The sequence below is a fragment of the Meles meles genome, chromosome 20 (genome assembly GCF_922984935.1).
Source record: "Meles meles chromosome 20, mMelMel3.1 paternal haplotype, whole genome shotgun sequence".
NCBI classification, from domain to species: domain Eukaryota; kingdom Metazoa; phylum Chordata; class Mammalia; order Carnivora; family Mustelidae; genus Meles; species Meles meles.
Genome location: NC_060085.1, coordinates 337,198 through 363,458, shown reverse-complemented (window position 1 = coordinate 363,458; position 26,261 = coordinate 337,198). Strand labels below are relative to the sequence as shown.

General features: G+C 65.2%; 1 protein-coding gene across 3 annotated transcripts; it reads right to left on the bottom strand.

Annotated features, from left to right (window-relative positions):
* Positions 1–283: 283 nt before the first annotated feature.
* On the bottom strand, positions 284–12,526 carry PTBP1 (polypyrimidine tract binding protein 1). 3 transcript variants are annotated; one of them, XM_045990895.1, is made up of 15 exons: positions 12,397–12,526; positions 9,951–9,981; positions 6,611–6,686; positions 6,175–6,347; positions 5,947–6,093; positions 5,682–5,852; positions 5,482–5,592; positions 5,237–5,411; positions 4,912–4,989; positions 4,072–4,220; positions 2,920–2,953; positions 2,395–2,487; positions 2,084–2,300; positions 1,812–1,889; positions 284–1,717 (listed from the first exon to the last, which is right to left on the bottom strand). In XM_045990895.1, exons 1-15 carry the CDS (start codon positions 12,402–12,404, stop codon positions 1,585–1,587), a joined length of 1,674 nt encoding a protein of 557 aa, XP_045846851.1. In that variant the 5' UTR covers positions 12,405–12,526; the 3' UTR covers positions 284–1,584. The 3 variants fall into 3 exon arrangements, with proteins under 3 accessions (XP_045846851.1, XP_045846854.1, XP_045846852.1); XM_045990898.1 differs by lacking the exon at positions 12,397–12,526 and adding an exon at positions 11,620–11,639; XM_045990896.1 differs by lacking the exon at positions 4,912–4,989.
* Between the last annotated feature and the right edge of the window lie 13,735 nt (positions 12,527–26,261).

The following is a 26,261-nucleotide window of genomic DNA, read 5'->3' as shown; positions in this document are numbered from 1 at the left end:
GGAGGCCGCAGGGCGGGTGGGGGGGGGGGCTTCCCCATCAGACAATAAAAGATCGAAAGCAACCAGAGTCCCGGCTGAGTCACTGGCGTGAGGACCCCCCCCCCCACCGCCTGCACACAAGGGAACGAGGGAAGCGGTGCGGGGAGCCAGGTCCTGACCCGCAGCGGGGGTGGCGGCGGCACCCAGGTTTCTGGCGAAGACGCAGCGGAGGCAGAATGAGACCCGTGCCCAGGGCAGACTGGCCTCCACAGCGTGGACACAAGAAAGAGCCCGCACAACAGGCAGGAGTTGTAAAATTGCTTTAATTCGGTTCTCTGCATTACAAGCCGCGGGGGGGGGGGGGGCCGGGGGATGCGCCGCGCTCCCCGTCACAACACTGCGCCTGTAACTGTGGGTTACCAAAATATACATCTGTGTCCCCTTTATAAAACCCATGTTTGCTGCCCCTCGTTTACAACAGGTATAAAAAAACTATAAATATTTACACCCTTGTTCCACCCCAACACGGAAACTCGAGGGTCCAGGCCCGAGGGAGGGGCTGGCCAGCATGGGGGCTGCTCACAGGGGAGCCCCTTGGACCCGTGAGTGCAGGACGACGGGCAGGAGACAGTTAAGACTCGGGAGCTGCTGTCCCTCTTCCTGGGGCCCCAGCATTAGAGGCAGACAAAAAACAAAACTTTGGTCCAAAATCTGCAGGAGAGCGGAAACCCTGAAAGTTTTAACAGCGCTTGTCCCCCCTGGGGTGGGGCGGGGGGACCGTGGGTGTAAGGCATCTGGGGGTCCTCGGGAAAGACCGGGGCTCCCCTGCACCGGCCCCCAGCCAGCCTGCCCTGGAAACTGGATCCTGCCCCGCGACTTCAGCACGAGAAGTAAGGTCGAAAGTACAGTATGCAAGGTGAGACCACGAGGAGACGGAGTACACTCATACCACTTTTATCCTGCTATATAAAAAGTTACTTAAAACTATCTCTTTTGCATATAAATGAGATTAGAGTATTTGGTCAAGTTGAAATATTGCTGGGCACAGACTCTGCAGCTGCGTCGAAGCGTAATACAGAGGTTCTGGGGGCAGAGCTCGGAGCTGGAGGTGGCCGGTGCCCACGGGGCCTTGCCCCGGGTCGGGGACGAATCACACACTTGATTGAACGGATTGGGGCTCCGGCTGGACCCTGCAGCTCACAGCCTCCTGCCGCACCAGGCACATGATCCCACGTGGGAGGCCCCCCCACCCCCGCCCCCACGGAGGGGCTCCGCCAGAGCAGTGGGTCGTAAGGCACAGGAAAGCCAGAGTGGAGGTCTGGGAACGCCCACCCCGCAGAGGCTGCAGAAGGCACGGGCTGGGGGGGCCGGGCAGGGAGCAGGGCGACTGTCCACTAGTCGCCGGGAGCCTGAGGCCCGCACCCCATCTCCCCAGGGTAAGGAAGGTGAATCGGATTTAATTGTTTTAAAAACAGGTAAACTGATTTCTCTTAAAAAAATAAAATCTCTGGTCTTTTAAGGTCACTTCAGCTGCTTTTTAAAGTGGCTTTTCTCTGGAATGCTGGAAGTTGTGGCCGGGCACCGGCAGGCTGGTCCGCAGCAGCCCTAGATGGTGGACTTGGAGAAGGAGACCCTCAGGTGGTGGTTCTCGCCCAGGTCGTGGTTGTGCAGGTCGATGAGCGCCTGGATGGCCTCCTCCACGGAGCCCATCTGGATCAGCGCCATCTTGCGGTCCTTCCTGGGGGCCGGGGAGTGAGGGCAGTGAGGGCGGGCCTGGGGGGGGGCGGGCCTGAGGGCAGAACAGGGCTGTGGGGGGGGGCAGGGGCACTCACTGGAAGAACTTGAACCCCTTGACGATCCCGCCATTGCTGGAGAAGAGGATCTTCAGGTCGTCCTCAGACACGGAGGGCCTGTGGGGGGAGAAGGGGGTTGAACACTGCTGATCCCTGGGGAGGGCCCGGAGGGGCACCGAGAACCCGAGAGGGGCGCAGGCAGGACGTCCAACAGGCGCGCCCCAGCCCCTCCCGCGCGGGCTCCTCCGTCAGCAGCCAGGGAAGTTCCGAATACAACCGCGAGGGCCCCCCACCTCGCGCCCGGCACCTACGGGATGTTGGAGAGGTGCAGGGTGGCCGAGGGCGGGAAGATGTTCTGGAAGTTCTTGGAGCCAGGCTTCTTGAAGCGGTGCAGGGGGGAGTTGCCATAGTCCTTGGTGAGGCCCTGGTCCTCCTGGCCCTCGCGGGGCAGCTGCACGTTCTGGTGCTTGGACAGCGTGATGCGCACCGGCTTTCCATGCAGCTTGTGCCCGTTCAGGTGGCTCATGGCTGGGGGGGCGGGACACGTGTGACCGCAGGGGCCATGGGCACCGGCCCGGGGATGTCCCCGCCCCACCACGGCCCACGGGCCTTGCCGCCTCACCGAGCTGCGCCTGGCTCCCGTCGGCCATCTGCACCAGGGCGTTCTCCTTCTTGTTGAACAAGATCTTCACCCGCTGCACGTCGCCATACACGCCTTCAAGAGCACAGGGACAGGCCCTGAGCCGCCTGCGGCCCCGAGCCGCCTCCCCCGCCAGCCTCCCACCCCCGCCCCGCGCACCCCACAGAGGGCCGGCTCTTCCCGAAGGTTGCGTATCCTGCCTTTGGGCCCTGCGTCTACCACAGGGAGCGTTACCAGGAGGACCACCTTCAGCAGAGAAGTCATAAAATCCAGGAAAGGTCAATGGCCAAGAACCATCACTTTAGCATGCTACCAACACGGTTTAACTCTTCGAAAAGCATGCAGGGCAATAAACCATGCGTCTACGGAGTCGGTAAATACGCAAACCGAAGGCAAGCCACGTAACGAGGCCCAGGGCCCGACTGCAAACTCATAGTACGTCTTAGGGGTCAAAAATAACCTCCACTAAACGAAAACAAGGTAATAAAAGTGCGAATGATAACATACCGAAAAGAATAAAGAGGCTTTGGGGTGTGACTCTCTTTAGAGGACAGCAGAGCAAGGCAGCGAGGGACAGGGAAAGGGAGAGGTCAGGGGGCGAGACGCCCATCGTCCACCACGAGGAGGCGGCCCCGCAGGCGTGCAGGTTGATGGATGATGAAGTTGTCAGGATGTTAATATTCAAGGGCAGGTTGGTTTCCGGAGAGCAGGGTTTGAGGGGGAATTTTGTTTGTTTTTATTTATTTATGGTTTGGTTTTGTTTCAAGCAACAACAGGAAGCAGAAGAACCGTGCAGTCAGTTGGCAAAGAAATTCCGGATCAGGGCAAGAAAACAAATTGGGAGAGGGGAAGGGGAGAAAAGAAAAAAAGTAGCAAAAAAACACAGGTCAGTAAATACATAAGAAATACGAGCGCTCCATCAGTCAAGATCTACACACATTACAAGTCACAGGTTCACCTCGCGACACGGCAGGAGAGGCCCCTCCCCGCGGCGGGCAGGAGACTGCGGGGCCGCTGCCGCCTGCGCGCCCGCCGGACGGGCCCCTGCGCCAGGCTCACGCAAGCACAAGGCGGAGCGAGTCTGTTAGTGGAGGGCTTCGCTGGTGTCGGGCCCGGACGAGCCGCGGGCCGGCCACCCCAGGCCAGGAAGTCACAGGAGGGGCAGACAGATGACAGAACAGTCTGAAATGCTCATTAAGGCCGGTCCCGACTTCCCAGAGTTAAAGACCGCGAGCCCCCGGCAGCTCACCCGAGCTCTCTCTGAGCTGGACGCAGCCACCGGGACGGGCGCGGCATGGCCACCCCCCCGGCCCCATGGCTGCGGGGCACGGCTGCCCCCATGGGCAGCTTCGCACCCGCCCAGGGCTAGAAACTCTAAGGACGGCTTTCACGTATCAGAAACCGTTTCGACTCTGCGTATTACGGAACTGGAAACGTCAACGAGGCATAAAGAACGAGAGAACTCTGAGCACGGAGGAAGGAGGCAGCGAGCGGGCCAGCGCAGAGGGACTGCACCGCGCCCCGCAGGGAGACCCCTGAGGGACCCTGGCTCCTGGGGCAGACAGGAGCCCAGCCTGTTGCCGTTCACACTAAGACCCTGAGCGTGACTCCCCCGCTCGTGCTTCTGAGACCGACAGCCTGGAAAGAAGAGGCACGTACCTCGGGGTTGAGGTTGCTGACCAGCAGGACAGAATTCCCCGCCCCGGCCAGGCCCGGGATGGCAATCCGGCCTGCCGCCGCCGCTGCCGCCGCCGCCGATGGGATGGCCAGGGGGGCCAGCGCCCCGTGCACGTTAGGGACAGAGAGGCCTGGGGAGGGAAGGGCAGTCGGGAGGTAAGCAACGGCGCCCAGGGCTCACTGCCAAGAGGCGAGCATGGGTCCTGCCTGTCCTCATGCAAAGGAGTCACACAGGAGGTGCCCGCGGCCACTCGGCCCAGTGCCCACTGGGCAGCCTTGCCAGCTTCTCCTTCTCTCTTCACGGCACAGGTTGCACCGGGTCTGGACCCGTCTACATGCGCCCAACAGTACAACAGCTCCTCTCCGTGGATGCAGACTCGAGCCCCGGGCGGGCTGCGGCCGTGCGTGCATGCAGACGCCCGTCCCCATGCAGACAGCGGGCGGGCCCCACAGGCCACAGCCGGTCATGAGGGCAGGCCGGCCCCCGGGGAGGACGCTCACGTGCGCCCACGCGGCTCTGCTTACCGGACCACTTAAACGCATCTACGAGGGACACAGCCCTCCAACCACCGTGCGCGCTCGTCCTCGCCCAGAGGTGCTTTAAGGGAACCAGACCAGACACTGTGGGGTTAGGAGGGTCTCTGCACAGCCCTGCCCTATGACTGCCCTGTCCAGGCTCCTCGGGGAACCCAGAGGCCCGCACCCAGGAAGGCGGGCTCCCCCGAGAGAGCGCCCACGTCCGCTGCCCGTGCAAGCAGAGCTACTGGAAGGTGTGTGGGCATGCACAAGCGACGGGGGGGCCGGGGTCAAGTGTTTGAGTACCTGCGGCTTGAGGAATTGCAAAGGTGGGAGGGAAACCAGCTCCTGCATACGGAGAGGCTGACATTATGCCAGGTGCACCTAGGAACAAACGAGACACTAATCATCGCACCCACCGCCTTGGCCGCAAGCGAGGGCTGTGTGTGTGTCAGCGACCCACACCCAGCAGGTGGCCTGGGCCGGGGGCCGTGTGGCCCTGCGAGGAGCAACGCGCACCAACCTCCCTGGGCAGAGCCAGCGTCACGGGGCGCCTGGGGCAGAGACTGAGCTATGCGTCCTCGCCTCCCACGGCACACGGTGGTCCTGGGCACCCAGCCGGGCATCTTACCAAAGGCGGCGGCCATGGTCTGGTCCAGCGAAGGCTGGCTGTCGCCGGAAGGCAGGTCAGGGCGCGTGTAGTCCCGGCTCTTGTCATTGTTGTACTTGACGTTGAGGCTGGTGAGCTTGGAGAAGTCAATTCGGAGCGTGCAGCAGGCATTGTAGATGTTCTGTCCGTCCAGCGACTGCGGGGAGAGGCCCGTAAGCGGCCCTGGCTGCGCGCTGGCCGGGCGGGGGTCCCAGGGCCCCACTCACCAGCTTGGCGTGTTGGGCGCTCACGGGGTCGGCGTACTGCAGCAGGGCCTGGAACTGGTTATTCTTGGTGAACGTGATGATTTTCAGAACCGTACCGAACTTGGAGAAGATCTGCAGGAGGAGGAACGCGGTCAGCCTCTGCCCAGGGACCCCCGTGGTCCGCACCAGGACCCACGCAGCCGCAGCTGCGGTCGTCTCACCTGGTGGAGCACGTCCAGAGTCACCGGGTAGAAGAGGTTCTCCACGATGATGCGCAGCACCGGGCTCTGGCCGGCCATGGCCATCCCAGCGTCCACTGCGGCAGCCGAGGCAGCCAGGGCCAGGTTCCCTGACTGCACGGAGTTCACCGCCTGCAGTGCGGCCTGGGCCCGCTGTGGGGGCAGAGGGGCAGGTCCGGCCCTGAGTCCCACGTCCCCGGCTCCCGTGCTCACCCGCCCCGTCCCAGTCCCCTGCCCAGAGACGCACGGCCTGATTGGGCGAGCTGTCTGTCTTGAGCTCCTTGTGGTTGGAGAACTGGATGTAGATGGGCTGGCCACGCAGCACGGGCGTCACGGACGTGTAGTAGTTCACCATGGTGTTGGCGGCCTCCTCCGTGTGCATCTCGATGAAGGCCTGGCAGGGCGAGGGCATGAGCCAGGCCCAGACCCCTGGGGCCCTCCCGGGAAGGGGAGCTCACGCGGCTGAGGCAGGTACCTGATTTTTCCCTTTCAGCATCAGGAGATTGGTGACCTTCCCAAAGGGCAGCCCCAGGGAGATGACCTCGCCCTCCGTCACGTCGCCCGGGAGCTTCCGGATGTGGATCACTCGGGAGGGCACGCCCGCACTTCTGTTGTCCCCCTTGAACTTCTTGCTGTCGTTCCCATTTGCTGCAAAGAGGAGCGGTTTGTAGGGCACAGGGCGCCACGCGGGTCCCGTGAAGCCTCCTGCCTGCCACAGCAAGAACAGAGCAGGCCTCCACACCTGGTATGCACCCCGCCTGTCTGACCGTCCACAGGGAAGCCAGGTGAGAACGAACCGTAACGGCCAGGACCAATTCTCCCAAGTGCCCTCCAAAGCAGCAGAGCACGCGTGGACGGACGGGAGGACCCCACCCCCCAAGGCAGGAACTGGGGGCTGCGCTCCGGGTTACCTGCAGAAGCCGAGTTACTGCTCATGATAAAGGGTCCGTTAGTGACGCAGGCAGAGAAAAGCTCGTCGGATCCCCGCTGGAAAGAGAGGGCATGTGTGGAGCAGAGCAAAACACCAGAAGACCTCCCCAAGACCCCCTGTGCCCACCTCTCGGCTCCAACCTGGCTTTAAGATGACCCCCGAAGCTGTGACCACTCCTCCCTCGCCACGGCCTCGTGGTCCTAACCCGAGACTCTGCTCCTCTTCCAAGGGCGGGGTGGGGGACACCGCCTACTGGGGCTTTGCCTGTACGTCACTGCCATTCCGCGTTTTGCAGACCCTCCGTGTGTTGGACGAGCCCAACCCCACTGTCCTAGAGAACTCAGCTGTAGCCCTGCCCGTGTCAAGACGGGGGCCCATCTTCGACAACCACAGGGCCGCTGGCAAGCCCAGGGAACAAAGCCCCCTTGTCCCGCGGCAGCCACTCGGCTCAGCCACAGGAGCCTGCCCTATTTTCTAGGCGTCTGAGGAAACCTGAGCCTTGCCCTCACGGCTTCTGGACGGACGGAAACCTCTCCATGCCGCGGGTGGTGCCATCCAGTGAGGGGTGGGGGCACCTGGGGGAGCCCGTGAGGGCCTGAGGAACCCCAAAGGCCCGTTTGTACGTATGACACCTGGGACGCGCGGCCTGCCACTCTCTCCACAAACGTGTGCACCTGCTGGTCTCCGTGCGGCTGGGACCGCTCCCCAGAGGCACGTCAGACAGACCCGGGGCCTAGCAGGCAGGCAGCCATCCCTCCCACGGGGCCCGAGGACAGACGCACTCTCGACAAGGGCCACACGGGACGGGGACTTGGCTCCCGCCTAACACTTCTGCCCTCTGCAGGCCGGACCACAGGCCCGAGATCTGTGTCCTAGGCTCCATGACCAGGAACCAGGGGTAACTCCTCAAGGAACGTCTCTGGATGCAGACCTGGGAGCCAGAGAGTCTCGAGGCCTGGCCGGGCCGCCAGCAGCCTCACCCCGTCTCTGCCATACCCTTCCCACCGGCTCCCGTCCTGAGCACGCTGCGCCGCCGCGCCTCCCCAGACTGCCTGCTGAGCCTCCACACCATCTAGCGGCGCTCGGGGCTTCCCCGCGGCTGGTGCCGGGCGCCCAGCAGCCCCTCAGAACCTGCACGCCCAGCAGCCCGCGAGAGCAGCACAGGGAATGCCGAGACGCTCACGGACCGCCCTCGGGGAGAAGCCCCAGGAACGGCTGACCCACGTGGCTCAGAGCGCTCCAGCAGGCTTGTCCCCAGACCCAGGCCCCAGGACAGGCCGGCACCTGCAGGCAGCCTCCCAGCCCACAACTCTGGAGGCCACAGGCCGGCATCACAGCTCAGGAAGAGGAATGAACCGAAGTCTGGGTCCCTCGCGGAAGTCTGACACGATGGGGCACGTTAAAAAGCCCCACCAGGGGCGCCTGGGTGGCACAGTGGATTGGGCCGCTGCCTTCGGCTCAGGTCATGATCTCAGGGTCCTGGGATCGAGCCCCGCATCGGGCTCTCTGCTCCGCAGGGAGCCTGCTTCCTCCTCTCTCTCTGCCTGCCTCTCTGCCTACTTGTGATCTCTCTCTGTCAAATAAATAAATAAATAATCTTAAAAAAAAAAAAAAAAAAAGCCCCACCAGCCGCGGCTGGCCTTCAAGGCTCCCGAGTCCGGCCACGCCCCGGACCCGAGCGTTTCGCACTCACCCAGAGGAGGCTCGTCCAGATGCCACTAACCCGAGCCACAGCAAAGCCCCTTCTGTCTCTGGCCTCAGGGACCCTGACCTGCCCCCACAGGCTCACAAAGGACCCCCGTCTGCCAGCCATGCAGCCGCAGAAAGGGCTTCTGGGCGCCTGCCTCTGACCAGGAGTGGGTGGGGCTGGGACTTCCAGGAGCAGCAACATTCCCGGCCACCCTGTCCCCCGCACCCGTGCCCTGAGGACCAAGTGCCCACCTGTCAGCTCCCGCTCCCATTCCCCACCCCCAGGACACAGGTCCAGGGTGTTCAACAGCACCTTGTGGCGCTGGCACTCCAAGGAGCTCAAGGGCGACTGCCCGCAGGGACAGACCCCACGCGCAGCTGGGCGAAGCCAGGCCCTCTTCCTAGCCAGTGCTGGGGAGGTCCCACCGGCATGGGCCCCGGAGCCCACCGAGGGTCAACAGGATGAGACCCTCAAGCGTGGACTCGCTCCGGAGCTCAGGGCCGCTCGGCCGGGACAGCAGCGGGTGACCGCCTCTCCTGTCGAGAGCCAAAAACCTCGACAGCACCCCCTTCCCGCACAGCTGGCCACATCCTCCCCCGCAGGAGGCTGGGCACAGGTCTGAGGGGCAGTGCCCGGGCAGAGTGCCTCAGCCCCCGCCCCAAGCAGAACACGCGCAGAGTTTCTGTCTGTTCAGCTGATTCTGGAAGCAAAGGTCCCCTGGGAACAGGATGGCCAAAGGGGGGCCACTCCAAGGCCAGTCGCTGAGGAGCTGCTCCAGCAGGAGAGCGGCTCCCACAGAAAGGGGGGGTGACTCGCAACCCAGACGTGCTCTGCGACTGCTACAAATGCTCCAGATGAAAGTCCCTCTCCCCCTCCTGCCGCCAAACAAACAGGCTCGATCAGCAGGAAGATCAGGACAGGCAGTGTGTGAAGACAGAAACCCACTTGGGAAAGTGAAACCCGGCCCAGGCAACGTGGCCGACTGACCAGAAACCATCTGGCTGCCGGCTCAGGTCACCTGAGCCCCCAGCAGGGAGTTCAGGAACCTCGACCGCAGAGGGGGGACTCCCCTGGCTCCCAGCCACCGCCAAGCCAGAGCTGGTAACCGGCGAACCAGCCCCAGGACTCCTGGAGGTCACGTCCCTGGACCTCCACGGGGGGACACAGTCACGGCGACCCACTTCCCGTGCGGAGCCCCGCCAAGTGTGCCCTTCTCACCCTCCCACCGCGAAGGGACCCAAGTCCTGCGCAGAGACTGCGGGGCTCCTCTTCCCTCCCTTCACGCCGAAAGCTGTCCGATCCGGACCCCACCAGCAGCAGCCCCCACTGTCCTCCAGCCCCACAGCCCACCGCACCAAGCACCCGGGGCATGAGCAGACCGACGTGGCCCGCGAAGCCTCCGCGGGCAGACGTCCCCTGCGCCCCACTGTGCAGCCGCTTCAGCCCAGCAGGCCTCTTGCCGGCGGACAGGCCCTCGAGCCCGCAAGGCCCGAAGACCCAGCCCGGGACGGGTGTGATGCCACTGGGCCGGGCCACACGGGGGCACTGGCGGCGAGCAGACGGGCCCACGCGGGTCAGCGCAAGCTCAGGCTGAGGGGCGTGAGGAGGAAGTGGAGTCGGAAGCGCCTACCTTCGTGCCAACTGCTATATCTGGGACAATTCTGCAAGAGAGAGAAAGGACGACATTAGCCAGCCGGGCCGCCGTCTCAGCAGCGGGTGAGGCCGTCCCTGTCCCAGCTGCCGCCTCCGGGATGTTGGGAGGCCCCCCCACGGCCACCAGCGTGGCCTCCGGCTGCACAACATCCCCCTCCGAGGCCCTCTGCGAAGGAGACTGCAGAAGGCAGGGAAGTGAGCGTCCTCGTGTGGAACCTCCACTTGAAAAAGAGCCGCCATTGTCTTCCGGCCCCCTCCCTCCCAGCAGGACCCCAGGCCCCGCCTCCGGACCAGGCTCAAACAAAGACACCCCCTGCGGACACCCCAGGAGGGACCCCTGACGCGGAGGTTCAAGCACCGCGGTCTGTTTCCCGGAAAACGGAAGCACTTCAGGAACGTTTGCAAACGGGAAGGGGACCAGTGCAAGAGGGGCTCCCAGGCCCTGGGGGCCGACCTCTGGATCTGGGGGGCAGGGACTCGACATTGAAAGGATGGGAGGCTGGGGGTAGCTCCGCAGAAGCGGTCACTAAGATTGGCACCGGTTACTCATCAACCTGCTTCCGCGTGCCTGGGCTTTCTCCCCGCCGCAGGCGGCGGCAGGGAAGGCGGGAAGAGAACATGGCTACCGGAGGGAGGTCCCACAGCCCTGCCCGCCTGCGCTCTCAGTACCACCCAAGGGCACTGCTGTGGCATCTACAACGGACCAGGTGCTCGCCAACTCACGGGCATCGTTCCAGGAAGCGGTTTACCCAACCGTGTGCCAAGGCCTGGAGGTCCCTGGACAAACCCACCCGTGTCGTCACGCCGGCCCCCAGCCTGGCCAGGGAAAGGCTGTCGCAGACTCAGACCCGGCAGGGGCCCTGGGGCAGCCACCTGAGCCCCCCCACCCAAAAACCAGCTTCCCGCACTATTTCCCTCCTTGGTTCGGAGACCTCCTGGTTCCTTTCCTCCTGCCCTCGGGGAACCAAGCTTGCAGGACCCAAAACACTGGTGCGGTCATGGGGCCCACACCCCTCACCTGCCCTTTCTCCCCCGCTCCGGGTCCCTCCCGCTAACACAACACAACACTACACAAAACCTCCCAGGCGCTGATTATCAACTGACTTTTACAAAGCCTTCCTGAGCCAAAAAAAAGCTTCCCAGAAAACCCCAAAGAATGAAAAGCACGCAGCTTCGCGCGCTGACCCGCAGCGGCTCGGCATCCCGCTCCCTGGCAGGGCCTCGCGCGCAGCAGAGGTTTCCCAAGAGACGGCCTCTCTGCGGGGGTCGGCAGCCCTCCCCGGGCAAGGCCTCCGCACGGCCGACACGCTGCAGCCAGCGCTCGCCGGCTCCGGAGGCGGGAGGCGGCCGGCGCCCCGCGAGCAGACCGCGCTCCTCCTGCTCGAGGCCCGGATGCGAGTCAGCCCGAAACCGATCATTTCAGACCGGAGGCCCCGGCACACGTGACCCTGCAGGCGTCGAGCGCCCCGCCCGGGGGTCAGCCCAGGGGCGGAAGGAGGGCGCGCTCGGCGCTCGGGATCCGGAGAGGCGAGGCCGCGCCGCCCGCGGGACCCTCCGGCTCCGGAAGCCGCGGCCCCCGCTCCACGCGAGCGCCCACCCCTTCCCCCCGGGCCAGCAGCCCAGCGCCCCAACACAAAGGTGCCCACCGACAGCGGCACGTCGGCCCCGCGTCCCAGGACCTGCGACGAGCCAGCGTCACCACGGCCCCGGCCCGAGCGGCCGCCCCGCCGCCGGGGGCTCCGCCCGCGGGGAACGGCCGGCCCGAAGCGCCCCCCGCGGGCGGGAACAAAGGGGGGGCCGGGGGGGCCGGGCGCGCGGCCATCCTTTGTGGGTAGACGGGGAGGGGCCCGGCGGCCGGCGGGGGCGGAGGAGGGCCCGCGCCCTTCCGGGCAGGAGGGCGGCGTCTCCCGGCCGCGCCCGGGCCCCCGGCAGGCGGGGGAGGCCCAGGGCAGAGTCCGCGCGGCGGGAAAGGCCGCGCACGCGCAGAGCCCAACGGCGGGGTGGGGGGAGTAGGGACGCGGAGAACTGCGCACGCCAGCGCGGAGGCTCGACGGGGAGCGGGAAGGGCCACACCGGGCGCGCGAAGGCTGGCGCGTGCGCGCGGGGCACGGACGGGAAGCGAGAAGGGCCGTGCGGCCGCCGCGTGCCTTCGGGCCGAGGGGCGCGGGGACCGGAAACGGGCAGGACTCGGGCCCGGCCCACCCCCTCCCAGCCCAGGGGGCGCTGCCCGCCTGGCGGCCCCCGACAGCCTCCCCTGCGGCCGCGCCCCAAGCCCAGGGAGAGGAGGGATCCCGGGGGCACCCGCGAACCCGGGCGGAGGCGGAGCGACGCGCGGCCCGCGGCCCCGAAGATGCCCGGGCGGCGGCGAGGGGAGGGATGGAGCGCGAGGCGGTCGTCGGGGAGCGCGGAGAGACAATACTTACCCGTCCATTGCACACGGAGGAGACCCGCAGGGGACGGAGTGGAGGCGCCGGAATAGCAGGAACCGACCCAACGGCTCCGAGTTATAGACTCACAAAATGGCGGAGACGCCCGAACACGTCCCCCGCGCGCTCTGCCCATTGGCTCCCGCCACGGGGAGGGGGCGGGGCGGGCGCCGCGGGTCCCTGCCAGCGCCTCCCAATGGCTCGGAGGCCGGCGGGGGGGGTGGAGCCAAGAGGAATGGCAGGCGGCCATTGGGGAAGGCGGCCGTCCGTCAGGGCTCGAAGCGGAAACGACCCGTGGAGACGGGGGAGGGGAGAGAAGGCGGGATCATATCACGGAGGCTGAGCCAGTGAGCGAGCTGCTCCCCTGCGTGGGGCTTTGCGAGAGAAGCCATCTTGAGAGTGGGTACGTGGCGAGTCAGGCGGCGGGAAGCGCGCTTTCCACCAGGCTGCCGCCATCTTGCAAATGGGCAGGGGCCGTCCACGGGCGTGAGGGTGGGGGTCGCCATCTTGGAGTCGGGCAGGGAACCCGTGAGGCTCCATCTTGCTTTAGGGCACGCGGCTGAAAACGCGGGTTCGCACCAAGCCCTTCCTCCCAGGTTGGCACGCGGGAAGCGGAGGCCGCTCAGCCCGTCGCAGACCAGCCAGGGCTCCGTCTCCGCGGCTGTCTCCGCTGTCGAGAGCGTGCTGTGGTGCGCGATGGCCCCCGACGGCCCTCCCGCCCTGCCCACGTTGGGGGGCTGCGCCCCGGGCCGGCTTCGTGGAGCACCAGACCCCGCGCCACCGAGCCTCGACACACCTGCACGGAGGCCTCCCGGCCTGTGGCCCCTGGACAGGCCCTCCAGCCCCAGAACCGCTAATCAGGAATGGGTCCCTGACACACTCCCGCGGATTTGCTCCCTCCAGGTGTCCCCCTTGAGCCCGGCGCTGCTGGTCTGCCTTCCCCGGGCAGCGGGCAGCGGGGAGCGAGGGGACAGGGCAGTGTCACAGCCCGGAGGCGGAGAAGAGCGCAGCTGGCTCTGGCGAGTGTAGACGGTCAGGATGGTGTCGAAACCCACTTCCCATCACAGCCCCGCCAGGGGTCCTGGTGCAGCGGCCCACACCCCACACCACTGGCCGCCTGCCTGGTTCCGACCTCATTTACACAGGCCTCCTGTGTGAGGCTGACCCTTTTGGGGAGACTCTTCCCTAAAATACTCCTCTTTCGGGCTCTTGCCCCGGGCCCTTCTCTGCTGTGCCCCACCGAGGTGGCTGAGGCCGTCGCCTCTCATTTCCACAATGCGCTGGCGCTCCAGGCCAGGGTTAGGTAGAGAATCTGGCAGGGAGGCCGGGAGGCCACGCCGGGAGCGGTCTGTGGCTGAGATGAGGTCCTCTGTGTCTCAGGTCGCCCCGAGTCTTGCTGGTTGCCGGACCCCAAGCTGAAGGGGCCAGGGCCTCTGGTGAGAATCCATACTGACCTCCACGGTTAGGAGATCCGCAGGCCGGGGGCCGGTGACACAGATGTACCCTCCTGACCAGACTCCCCAGCGTGTGCAGATCAGATGCCTCGTGATGGGGAGGGCCCAGGGGCGTGCCTCTGGGGATCCTCGCCATCCTCTGTGCCCCAGCATGTACGGATCAGGTGGACGCCCCGACTTCAGGCGCCGGCCCGGCCTCCCCTTTCTCCCACCCCAGCCTTGCCCGCCAGCTGCTTCCCTCATGAATGATTCAGGGATGACTGTGGACCAGCGATCACCTCCTGTTCCTTAGTTTGGAAGAGGGTCCTCTCCGCGGCAGAAGCAAGGAGGGAGGAGCCAGACGGGCCTGGAGATGGCCAGCATCCGGGCCCTGGCACGGACACCCACTGGGGCCCCATTCCTCTCTTCAGATCAGAAAGGGGGGACTCGGTGCCTCAGTTTACTCCTTTGTCAAAACGAAGAGGCGAGACCAAGCCAGGCCTCCCTTGCCTCCCCGAGGGCTTTCCCCTGTGTTTCAAATGGAAATGGTTAATGGTTTCAGAATCTTTATTCCTGTGTTTGTTTATTCGTGCCTGGATTATAAAAGCAGTCGGGTGGGGGCAGGGCCGGCGTCCGCGGGGAGTGGGCTCGGCCGTCACCACATCTGCCTCTCGGCTTCTCGGCTTCTCGGAGCCATTCTCCATCCAGACTGTGTTGGAGCAGGGCCTGGGGAACCCAGCAGGCCGTCCCCCGCCCCTGCAAGCTGGAGCCCCACCCCTGCCCCAGCTGGGTGGCCAGGATCCTGGCCTGGGCCGCAGAGAGCTGGGAGGCAAAACCAAAATGGCTTACCTTGGCCCGATGACACACCAGAGCCTGCCTCCTGCCCCGAGAGGGGGGCCGGACTCCCCAGGCCCAAGGCTTCGAGCCCATCCTCCTCTTCCGTGGGGGTGGGAGCCTCTGGCTTCTCCCTCCCCTTCCCCCCTCCAGGCCCTGCCCAGCCCCCGGCCCCCGGGGGAACCCTAGCCCTGTGAGGCCCTTCACGTGAATTGTCACGGTCACCTCTCAAGGGCCTTCTCGACCCGGACCCCACTCCAGATGCGGCCACTCCCCTCCGCAAACCCGAGAACCGTCCTCTCTGGGGCCTGCCCCCGAGCTGTCTCTTCGCCCCAGACGGCCTGACTCGTACCTCCCCGCGTGCTTTCCTGTTGTTTAATCCTCAGCTCGGAAATACTTTCGTTTCCTTTTCCCACATACAGAGGGGTTGGGTGAGTTGCCTGAGCCGCCCAGCCTGGGCGAGCCCCCCCCCGCCCCCCCTGCCCCGGCCACTCCACCCAGGCCACTCCACCTTGGCGGGGGGACTGCAGGGGGGTTGGTCTGGCCAGTGCTCGGGGCTCAGCCTAGAGTTACCATGAGACCCGGCCACTCCGCTTCCGGGCGTGCACGCAACCCTCATCCTCGGCTGCGGGACTCGGCCAGGAAGCGGAGGAACCCAGTGTCCGCCGGCAGGTACGTGGTGGACACCCAAGGTGCCCCCCACGCGCGGGAGCGTCCCTCGGCCACGAGCAGGAGTGAGGCCCCTACGCGCTGCCCCGGGGGCGGACCCCGAGCCCACGACGCGCAGGGAGGGGACCAGACACAGGAGGCCCCACGGGGTGTGAGTCCACGCGTGCGACACGCCCAGACCAGGCCCCTCCACGGAGGGAAGGAGCTCGTGCGGGCCGGGGCGGGGGAGGGGCGGGGGGTGGTGGCCGACGGCCAGAACTTCTTTCCTGCGTGTTCTCAGGCTGGCTGCGGGGAGAGTCGCACAGCTCTGTGGGCCTTAGAAGCCCCTGGACTGTAGACTCGGAAAGGGTGAGTACGGGCGTGAATTACGTCTAATAAAGGTGCTTTTGAGAACTTCCTGTGACGCCGGGACGCCCTCCCCTGGGGAGAGCTGGCTGCCGGCAGGGGGGCAAGGGGAGCAGGGGCCGCCTCGGAGCAGGGGCTGGCAGTGTCCTGCTGAGTCGCGGGTAGGCGTCCCCGAAGCCCAGGCCGTCCGTGTCCCGTGTGTTCGCCCACGAGAAACGCGCAGGAACAGGACCCAGAAGCCGGGATGGGAGACGGTACTGGCCGGAGTGGGGGTCAGGGGGGCATCTGGGCACAAGGCTGGGTGGTGGGGACAACGGGCCAGATGTAAGTCATCGCTCAGTAAAAATTCGGCCGAGGAAATGCTGTTGACTGTCCTTCTTCCACGAGGTCCCCACGGCACGGGATGGTGGAGCCTGGAGGAGGGCGCCCCGTGGGAAGTGGGGGGAGCCTCCGGCCACAGCATCACCCCTGCCCGTCTGCGCCCCGACCTGTCCTCGCACACGTGTCTGTCGAAAGACACCTGACGGGGCGTGGGGTCGTGACTCATTAACGTCAAGGTCACAGGTGACACGCGCCATAGACACGGCAGGTCCGACATACACATTTCCTCCAGAGGGCACGTGGCGGCCTTCTTGAGGCCAGGGACACGTGGCGCCGACCTAAAGCACTTGCCAAAAGCACAAACGTGCAAACACGTGCGCAAACTAGGCCGCAGGCAGGGGTCTTCTTGGGGCTCTGCAGGTGAAGCGTCTGCCTTTGGGTCGGGTCCTGGGATCGAGCCCACTACCCGCGGGGAGCCTGCTTCTCCCTCTGCACCTCCCCCCGCTCGTGCTCTCCCTCTCTCTCTCAAATAAAATCTAAAAAAGAAAGAAAGGGCCATTCCTTCCAGCCTGAGCTGACCCCACAAGGCCTGGATCCCCCAGCAAGACCGTGCCCGCCAGCCACCCCGGTGCACTCGGGAATGACCGCAAACCCACCGGGCGCGTCAGGCCGCCACAGACCTGACAAACCCGCGCGGGGGTTGAATGACCACCTTTGCACATACAAACGAACCCCAGGGGTCAGTGAGTTTGCAGACCCAGAGGCCGTGCCGGATGCGAACCTACCGTCATTTGAGTCTGCACCACCTAGCAAAGTGGTCCGTGGCCCCACGTGGCTGTTTAAACCACGTTAGTCACAACCCAAGTGCGATCAGCCATGTGGGTCCCCGTCACACCCGCCGTAACTCCGGGGTCTACACCGGCGCAGGCGGGGGTCCCAGCCACGGCCGGACATGGTGGCTTCGTGCCTTTCCTCACGCCTCTCTGCTTCGCGGGCCCAGAGGTCTGTCTCCCCTATCTGACACCCCTCCCAGTTGTTCAGGCCCCACACGTGGGCAGGCAGTGGGGCCGAGGCGCAGGCTAGCTGTCGTCCCAAAGAGCCGAGTGGAGGGAACAGCATCGAAGGCAGAGGGAACAGTAACCTCGGGCAGCGGAGGGTCTTGGAGGCATTGGGCTGGGCGGCCGCGCAGCAGAGAGGGACGCGCGCGGACACTAACCAACAAGGTGGGAACGTCCGGTACGACGCTGGGGAGCCCCACATCTCAGCCGCAGACACCCGAGTGCCCGGGGACGGGGCGTGCAGGCTGGGCTGGGGAGACACACCACAGGCTGGGAAACCACGGGCTACGCGCGCTTTCAGGGAAAGTCCAGAGACACGTGAGGGCCGGCCAACCTGCACTCCGGAGGGGGCTCTTGGGGACGGCAGCGTCGCAGGCGGGCAGTCCGCGGCTCTGGGAGGCCTGTTGGGGCCTGCACAGGCGGGCGGGCATCCGGGAGACTGACCGCATCCAGCACGAGGCGGATTTCCCGGCAATGGCCTCAGCGAGACGCAGTTCACACACCACAATCCCCCCGTGTGTGTTGTACCGTCCGCTGTCCCTACGCACTCGCAGGGTCCCGCGGCACCGTCGGCTGATCTAGAACCTTCCGTCTCCCCAGAGGAAGCCCCATCCCCTCCCGCCATCAACTCTCAGCCCCTCTCCCAGTCCCCGGCCCCCGCGAGCCCCCTGCCCATCCGCGGACGTGTCACACATGGGGACTCACACCCCACGTGCCCTTCTGTGTCTGGCTCCCTCCCTGCGCCTCGTGGCTCGGGTCCGTCCTGGGGCAGCTCCTGCTCGTGGCTCAGGGACGCTCCCACGTGTGGGGATTGTCCGTTCATCCCTTGGTGGCATCCGGGCTGTCCCAGGTCACGAGGCAGACCTGTGTGCGGGTTTCCGTGGGGACGCCTGTGTCCTCTCGCTCCTGGGTGGATTGGGCTTGCGTTTCCTGTGGCGGCTGCAGCGGGGACCCACAGGCCCGGCCGCTCCAGGGAGACTAGGGGTTCTGGAGGCCAGGGTGGAGATGGGGGGCACCAGGCCGCTCTCCGCGGCGCGCAGACGCCGTCTTCTGCCCGTGTCCTCGCGGGCGTCCCTGTGTATCATCTTGTCCTCTTTCTGAAGGACACCGGTCACGCTGGCTCAGGGCCACCCTCACAACCTCATCCTGACTTGCCTCTGTAAAGCCCCTGCGTCCCACATGGCCCTCGCAGCCTGTGTTTTGAGGTGACAGGACCAGCCCAGGACAAACACCCAGGAGGGGGCTCACTGCGCCACACGACAGCTCCGTGTCCCAACTTCTGAGGGACCTGCGGACAGCCCTCCCCCATGGCCGCCCGATCAGCCACCCGCCAGCCGTGTCGAGGGCTCCTGTCCCTCCAGCTACGCAGGACGTCACTGCTGCGGTCCCCCTGGTGACCCCGCGGGATTTCTGTTGTCCCTCTGCATCGGAGCCTCCGGGCCGGGACGCTGAGCCCCTCGTTCCTCGTGTGGATGCCCTGGGAGGTCGGAGAAGGGCCGGCCGGGGGTCCCGCAGGACGTCCCGAGGCTGTGTTTGTCCCACCAGGGGTCCCTGCTGCCCTCGCGGCTCCTGCCTGTGGACCCCCGCCCTGTCTCCTGGCCGGCTGTGGGGCCGGGTCCACACCATCCTCGTGGGAAGGGGTTGCTCTGCGCCGCCCACCGGGGGGGGCCAGGGTCTCTCTATCGAGGTGCTGATGGCAGAGACGCAGGCCCAGAGGCCCGTGGTCACGTCCGGAGGTCCGTTGGGCAGTGAGCCGCGGGGAGGTGGACACGCGCGGGACCACAGGTAGCAACATGGGCAGCTGTCCCAGCCCCGCAGGAAGTGGCCGCTGCGAGAGAGCGAGGCAGGAGGTGGACAGCTGCTCCGGCCCGGGTGCGAGCCGGTCCCTGGGGCATCAGGGGCCAGAGCGCGGGAGGGAACCACAAAGGTCTGTGGCGGTTACATCACGGCCCCCAGCACGTGCGTCCACATCCTGACCTCCAGCTCCGCGAACGCGACCTTATTTGGGAAGAGGGTCTTTGGAGATGGAATTGGGTTACGGTGAGGGGGTCTGGGAGTCGGGCGGCCCTGAGGCACCGCCCAGTGTCCTCGTAAGAGGGAAATTCGGACACAGGCGCAGGGAGAAGCTGTGTGACGACAGAGGCAGGGATTGGGGACGGTGGCCCTGACCCTGGGGGCACCAAGGTTGCCGGCGATGCCAGGCCGCCCTTCCACACAGAGCCGGCCACCCACACCGTGGTCCTGGCAGCCAGCCTCTGCACTGGAGGACACTTGGGACGTCCTTCGGAAACCCCGACTGCCCGCTCGCGGCCCTGGGTGATGGTGACGGGCCCCAGGCAGCCTGGCTCTCCCGCGAACCTGGATGGGGGCTGGGCGGGCTGGCCTCCTCAGCTCTGCAAAATTCATGACGAGGAAGATGTCTCGATTATGGGGCCGGAACGTGAGCCGAGTGGTAAGTGATCCCGTGGCCGCCTGCTCCCCGCCCGCCTGTCCGCAGGGTCACAGGCACAGAAGGGCCGGCCACCCCCACCGCCCTGGCCTGGTGCGCTGGGATCCCCCGTGGGGGCGCCGTGGCTCCTGTCACTTGGGGCCTGAGGCCTGTTCTCAAAGGGTCCGCAGGGTCCAGGCCGGCTGCACGCCCACCGGCCGGGGCAGGACACCTGTGCTGTCGTGCTGGGGGGCTCCAGGCCTGGGGCGGGGCGGCCCCCGAGCAACCTGCCCCAAGTGTCCTCAGGGGTCGTGCACCCCAGCAGTTGGGCCCCGTGACAGGGGACGGGGGGGCCCTGGTCAGAAGCTACTTCTGGAAGGGTCCAGGCACAGAGGAAGGACTGTCCCCCACCCCAGGTGGGCCTGGACTCTGGGCCAAAGGCCGAGCAGCTGCGGGGTTCACGACAGGTGACACGTGAGACCCGCGATACCAAGCCACTCACTGGGCCACATCAATATTTCATAGCGGGACTGACACCTGAGCCCGCACTGCGGGCCGCTCTCCCGGGGCTGTAGGGACACCTGCCTGGCCCAGGGCAGCGCCCGCACCCCCCGCCCCGGCTGAAGGCGCTGGCAGGTGACCGATGCCGAGACCGCTCCTCCCCACAGCAGGGACGCTGTGTCCCCAACCGCCACTGTCCGGGGGCCCAAAGGACAGGCACTGGGCTGGGGGCCGCACCCGAAGGGGCTGGTGCGGCCTGTCCTGCCCCCACCGGGGCGTCTTCTCCCGGCTACCTGGGAGGCCAGGGGAATCGGAGGGACAGAAAGGGCCAAGCCACGGGCTCCAGATTCCAGGGTGGCCCTGGATGGACATCTCTGCCCAGAGGCTGGCCAGACGACAAGCTGCACCACGAGAAGGGGCGAGGGCAGGTCACACACGTGGGCCCGGATGTCGGGGCTAAAGCCCCCGTCCCTGCCCTGCAGGATGTCCGTCCCTCCGGCGGGTAAACACGGCCACCGTTCGACCCTTACACGGGGGGGGGGTGGTGCCACGCGTGTGACATGCCCCGAGCAGGCTCCTCCGTGGACGGGAGGGGCTCGCGGGCGCCAGGAGCTGGGGGCCGCTGACGGGGGGCGCTTCTCGTCATTCCTCCGCTGTTTGTCCACGTATGTGCTCCGGGAACTTAAAACCCGTGTGTCGAACACTGCATGCGTCCGGCCGCGGCACAGAGGCCGGCTGAGACACCCTGCGTCCGGAGACCTGCCTCTGGCACCAGGGACTTCCTGGCAGGACGGGCCTGTAGCTGCTCGTGCCTCCTGGAGGACGAGGGCAGCGGCTCGCCATGGGCCGTGCACAGACCGCACGCCTGGCCTGGGGCCACAGGTACCTCCTGAGCCGTGGCTGAGAATGACCCGACGTCCCGAAGACCCGTCCCCCCTCGTGCTTTCTGGCCACACAGCCCTCTTCCCCCAGTTCCCAAACCGGCCCCGGAGCCTTTCCTGTCCCTTCGCCTCGATACGCCTGAACCCGAGCCCGGGATCGGCAAGCTGACCCTTAAACCCAGGACTGCGGCAGAGGCTGGGGACAGACATCCCAGAGGTCAGCCCGAGGGGTCAGCCCGAAGGGACCACGGCAGCTGTTTGAAGGCCGTTACCCGGAGCAGGTTTTAAAGTTTCATTTTGTAGCTTTAGTCTGTTTTCTCGAGAAGAAGGTCCCAGTTCTCCCTGTGGCCGTTGCAAACCTGAAACTTCCTGGAGGATCCTGAAATTCTTCCCGAAACATCATTTTTTAAAGAAAATGTGGCAAAACACACACAACATAGAATGTATCCCTTTAACCGCTCCCTAAGGCCTAGCCCGCAGGCGCCAAGCACGCTCACTGTGTGCAGCCCCGCTCCGCACGTCTCCAGCACCTTCCGCCTCCCCGAACTGAGGCTCTGGAAAACCGTCTTCAACGTGCTTCTGACAGCGGCGCTTCTTCCCGGACCACCCGCCACGAGGGAGCCCCCGGCCGTGGCGGCCACGGGCCCTCCTCTCGCTGGCCCTAAACCCAGGCGCTGGTCAGCACACGCGTGCTTCTGGCTCCGCCGGCCCCACGTTCCACAGGGGCCATGGGCCTCCCCAGCACAGACGGGCTAGGCCACGGGTCTGATCTCTGGCCCTCGGCCCCTCCCTTCAACCAGCCTGTTAGTCAAGAGCCTTCCTATCTGAATAGCAAAGGCCGCAAACAACAAAAAGAAAAACCCAGGAGAGCTGAGGTGACAGTCTTTCCCAAAACCCAACGTCCTTATTTTATTTTTTTTTTTTTTAAAGAAAGCTACATTTTGCCTCCCACCCCAAGCTTCTCCGTCCAGCCAACAGGGTTTAAATTCCCAGATGTTCTTCTGGTGGAAAAGTCTAGACTCAGGAGGGCAGGGGCAGCCCCCCTAAGTCAGCCTCTGTGCCCCGCCTTGTTTTCTTGGCAACTTCCTTTTTGCTGAAGATAAAATAGACCCGACAATAAAACGGACCGACTGAGATGGCGTGTTTATCTCCAAAGGCTTCTGGCCTCCGGAATGTTCTCGTGTCATTTCCAGATATTGTGTGGGGTTCCGGCACCAGCAAGACAGAGCCCGGACGCGCCCGGGCCACGGGTCCAGAGACACGATGTCTTAAAAGCCTGTGTTGCTCTGACAATCCGCAAACCTCGTGGTGATTTCTTCTTGTGACACGTCTCTGGAACCTTCCGTGGGGTTCGTCTACACCCCAGACTAGGCAGAACTGAAACCACGGGGCCCTCGCACCCGGACCCCCAATGCCCTGACAAGGACACGCACTTGCTTACCATGCTCAGCTCTGCGGGTGATAAATTCTTATCGAGGACTCACGCCAGGAGTAGAAGGGGCCAGAAGGAGGGTTTGGGGCCCTTTTGATCGCTTTTTTGTTAATAATTCTCTTTGCTTCTCGGCGGGGAGCTCGGAGAGGCTGGAGGGAGCCTGGGTGGGCCCCGAGGAGGCCCTGTGGGAGGGAAGCGGCCCACATGCCTGGCATTCCTCCTCGGTTCCCACGTTGTTTGTTTGTTTGTTTGACATTAGGGCCGCAGGGAATTCCATTTCCTTTCAGATTCTGCTGGGACTTTGTAACTCTGGAGAACCAGAACCAGCGCCTGGCCAGGGCACAGAACATTCCAGTACCCTCCGGGCTACATCCCCTCCCACAGACGCCCCCCCAGGCTTATTTTCCTTGGACTGCATGCAGCTGGCCACAAGCCCCCAGGCCAGGCCGGCAAGGGCACCCCCGGCCCCTGAGCCTCCTCCGTCAGCCCCCCCCCGCCCCGTCAGACCCAGACACCCCTCCATGTCCCCCCCAGCTCTGGCTGTAGCAGGGGCCGCTCGCAGGTGGGGCTGGGCTGTGGTGGACCCCAGAGCGTGGGTCCAGACCCGGGGACGCCATCGTGGACTCCCGCGTCCGCATCCAGCCTCCCGGTGAGGAAACTGAGGCAGGTACTGAGCTCAGGCCCCGCACGCCTGGCGCACACCCCAGTCACGTCCTTCCACGGTGTCCGCTTTATCCAGTCATAAAGCAAGGTTCCCGCCGTTCTTCTTTAAAGATTTTATTTATTCGAGAGAGAGAATGGTTATGAGCAGGGGGAGAGGGAGAAGCCAAGCAGGGAGCCCCCACATGGGACTCGATCCCAGGACCCATGATCATGACCCGTGGGCAGGCAGACGCCTCCGGCCAAGCCACCCGGCGGCCCCAGGTCAGCCTCCCGGGGAAGCAGGCCCGGGGTTCCAGACTCACGGACCTTTCGCACAACGCCCAGCACGAGCTGAAGTCGCACCACAAACCGGACAGCACCAGGGCAGGAGGGTGGCCAGCCAGACCCAAGCCCTCCCTGCGGGCGCCAGCGAGAGTGGTGGGGTCGGGCGGCGGGGTCGGGCAGCTCCCAGTGTCCCTTCTGCTTGGAGGTCAGAGGACAGAGGCTTCCCCGACCACTCGGGCGGCGGCTGGAGTCTGACGGTTTGCCCCAAATCCTCCGCTTCCAAAAGGACTGGACCTGTCCAGAGCCTTTGCCAGCCTGCATGGGTCGCTGCTCATCAGGTTATCGAGTCTGGTGTTCTCTTGGCACCCCCACCCGGCACGCGTGACCCTGTCGTGCCCTCTGCACGCTGCCCTGAGTCCCGAGGTCCCCGGTGGGATGCCACCAGGCCCCACAGCCCCTGCTGCTGAGTGTCCCAGAGCCCAGCAGGGGGTGAGTGGGCCACTCTGGGAGACACGGGCTGCCCGCGGAGGGGTCACCGGGCAGGGGTCCTGCGGAGGGAGTCACTGGGCAGGGGTCCTGCAGAGGGATCCTGGGGAGGGGTCACTGGGCAGGGGTCCCGCGGAGGGGTCCCGGGGAGGGGCAGTGATGGTGGGAGCTGTTTTACTGCCCGGATACTGACAGTATCTCTAAAATGCGGGCGTGGGCGGCCCCTTACAGAGCTCAGGGGCCAGGTCCACAGGGAGCCCTTGACCTCGGGGTCTGCCGGTGGGCAGCGCAGGTGCCGAAGCCTTTTCCGCGAGCCCCGGAGCTCCTCCTGGCAGGTAACATCCGCCAGGCCTGGGCGCAAGCCCGCCAACCTCAGGACGCTGGTTGACATGAGACCGTTCTTGGGAAGTGGGAGAATCAGGCCAGTCCTGGCGCGCAGGAGGGGCCGCCGCTCCCGCGTGGGGTCTGCGTCCGTTCCCACGGCCCTCAGTCCGCCCAGCCCGGAGCCGCACGCTGGTCGGTCCCAGGCCGTGGCCGTCAGCGTGGCCCCGAGCACCATTCCTGTGTTTCCCTAACTTGGGGGGAAATTCACATAATGTAGAATTAACCATTTTAAGTGAACAATCCCACGGCGTTTGGTGCATTGACTATATCGTGTGACCTTGCCCTCTGTCTAGTCCCGGACATTCCGTCTCCCCAACGGCAGCCCCGGCCCGTCCCTGCCAGCCATCAGCCAGCCCCTCCCTCGCCTCCCCTTTCCTGGCCCCCACGAGCCCCTTCCCGTGCGCGGAGGAGCCTGGTCTGGGCGCGTCGCACCCCGAGTGGCCTCCTGTGTCTGGTCCCCTCCCTGCACGTCGTGGGCTCGGGGTCTGTCCCTGGGGCGGCACGTGGGGGCCTCGGTCCTGCCGGGGCCGGGGACGCTCCCGCGCGGTGGAGGCCGTCGGCCATCGACAGACAGACGGACGCTGGGTTTGTCTGCCTCTTCCGCTGTGGTGAACGGTCAGCTAGGGTTTTCCTGCCTCGAGTTCTCCGGGGCACACACCTGGAGGCAGGTCAGGAGACCGACGCGTTGACGCCCACACAGGCTGGGCCGTGACTGTCCCCAGGGCAAGAGCGGAGAAGACCCGGCCCCGCTCGCGTTCCACACCACGTGGTTATACCAGTGCCTGACCAGCCAGAGTGGACGAGACGTAAACAGTGGCCTCCGCGTCCCCGGCCTTTTCCACTCGCCTTGGCAGGAAATGAGGTTTTGTCATTTCAAACGGGGAGTCTCATGCCGAACCTGCAGACCCGCTAAGAAACGCCGAGGAACGAGGGCCGGGCTGGCGGACGTCTGCCCGCTGCGGGGCAGGAGCGCTGAGCAGCGGCTCAGCCCCCCGCGGCCCAGACAGTCGGGAACCGGGCTCTGGCAGCCCCGGTCGCTGTCTGCGGACGGAGCCGAGCTCTTTGCCTCTGCCCTCCGTGTGGAAAACCTGAAGCCGCGGTTGGCAGACTGGCTTCCCAGTGACTCATATGTGAGCTTCCTTGCCGGTAAAATTTATTTCTAATTAAAACTGCAACCTTTTACTTTAAACGACTTGGTCTGTCCAAATAAACCGTCAGGAAAGTCAGAAGGCAAAGCACAGACTAGGAGAAAACACTTGCAGTGCATAATCCAACAAAGGACGAGGGTCTAGAATATGTAAAGAACACCCACAAATCAATGACAAAACTCAACCTAATTTAAGAAAATGGGCCTAAAACTCAAAGGGCCATGGGGTGTGTGACCCCATTTATCTGAGATCCCTAAAACAGGCAAATTCATAGAGACAGAGAGCAAATACGCGTTACCTGGGGCTGAGGAGGAGGGGGGAGGGGGGGTGACCGCTAATGGGCACAGCGTTTCTCTCCGGAATGTTCCGGACGTTGATGGAGGTGATGTCTGCGGAGCCTCGGGACTGTCCGGTCGGCCCCCAGACCGCACACTTCACAACGGCTACTGGATGCTTTGATGTCACGCCGATCTTCGCACGTGTAAAGGCAGGGCCAATGGAGGTGGCTGCTGGCAGCGTCAGACCGTGGGGCTGGGCGCCGGCCGCGGCGACTCGGGGCTGGCCGGTGTCTGCTCTTGTCACTGCTGGCATCGCCTGGCGAGCTCTACTGTCCCGTGACGGGCCACAGCCCGGGTCCACAGCCGGGACATAGCCGGGTCCAGCCGCTTCTCCCACGCGAGGGTGATTCCAGGCTCCAGCCAGGTGGCCCTGGATGCCTGCAGGGTCGGGGGCCAGGGATCTGCCCCCCAGCCCTGGAAACAGCACCAAGGACTCATCCCCTGTCCGTGTGCGGAGCCCAAGGACGGGGCTGCTGGAGGGACCCTACCCCATTGCTTCACCCGGTAAAAATGTATTAGCAGCCACTGTGCGGTGGGCCCGGGCCGGGGCCCTGTGAGGTGACTTCGTTTTACCTCCCGAGGTCGGGGCAGAGGGAGCCCTGTGTGCCCGAGAGCAGCCTGGTGGCCGTCTGCAGCCCGAGGGCTAGCCCAGCAGGCCCTGCACAGCCCGAGCCGCC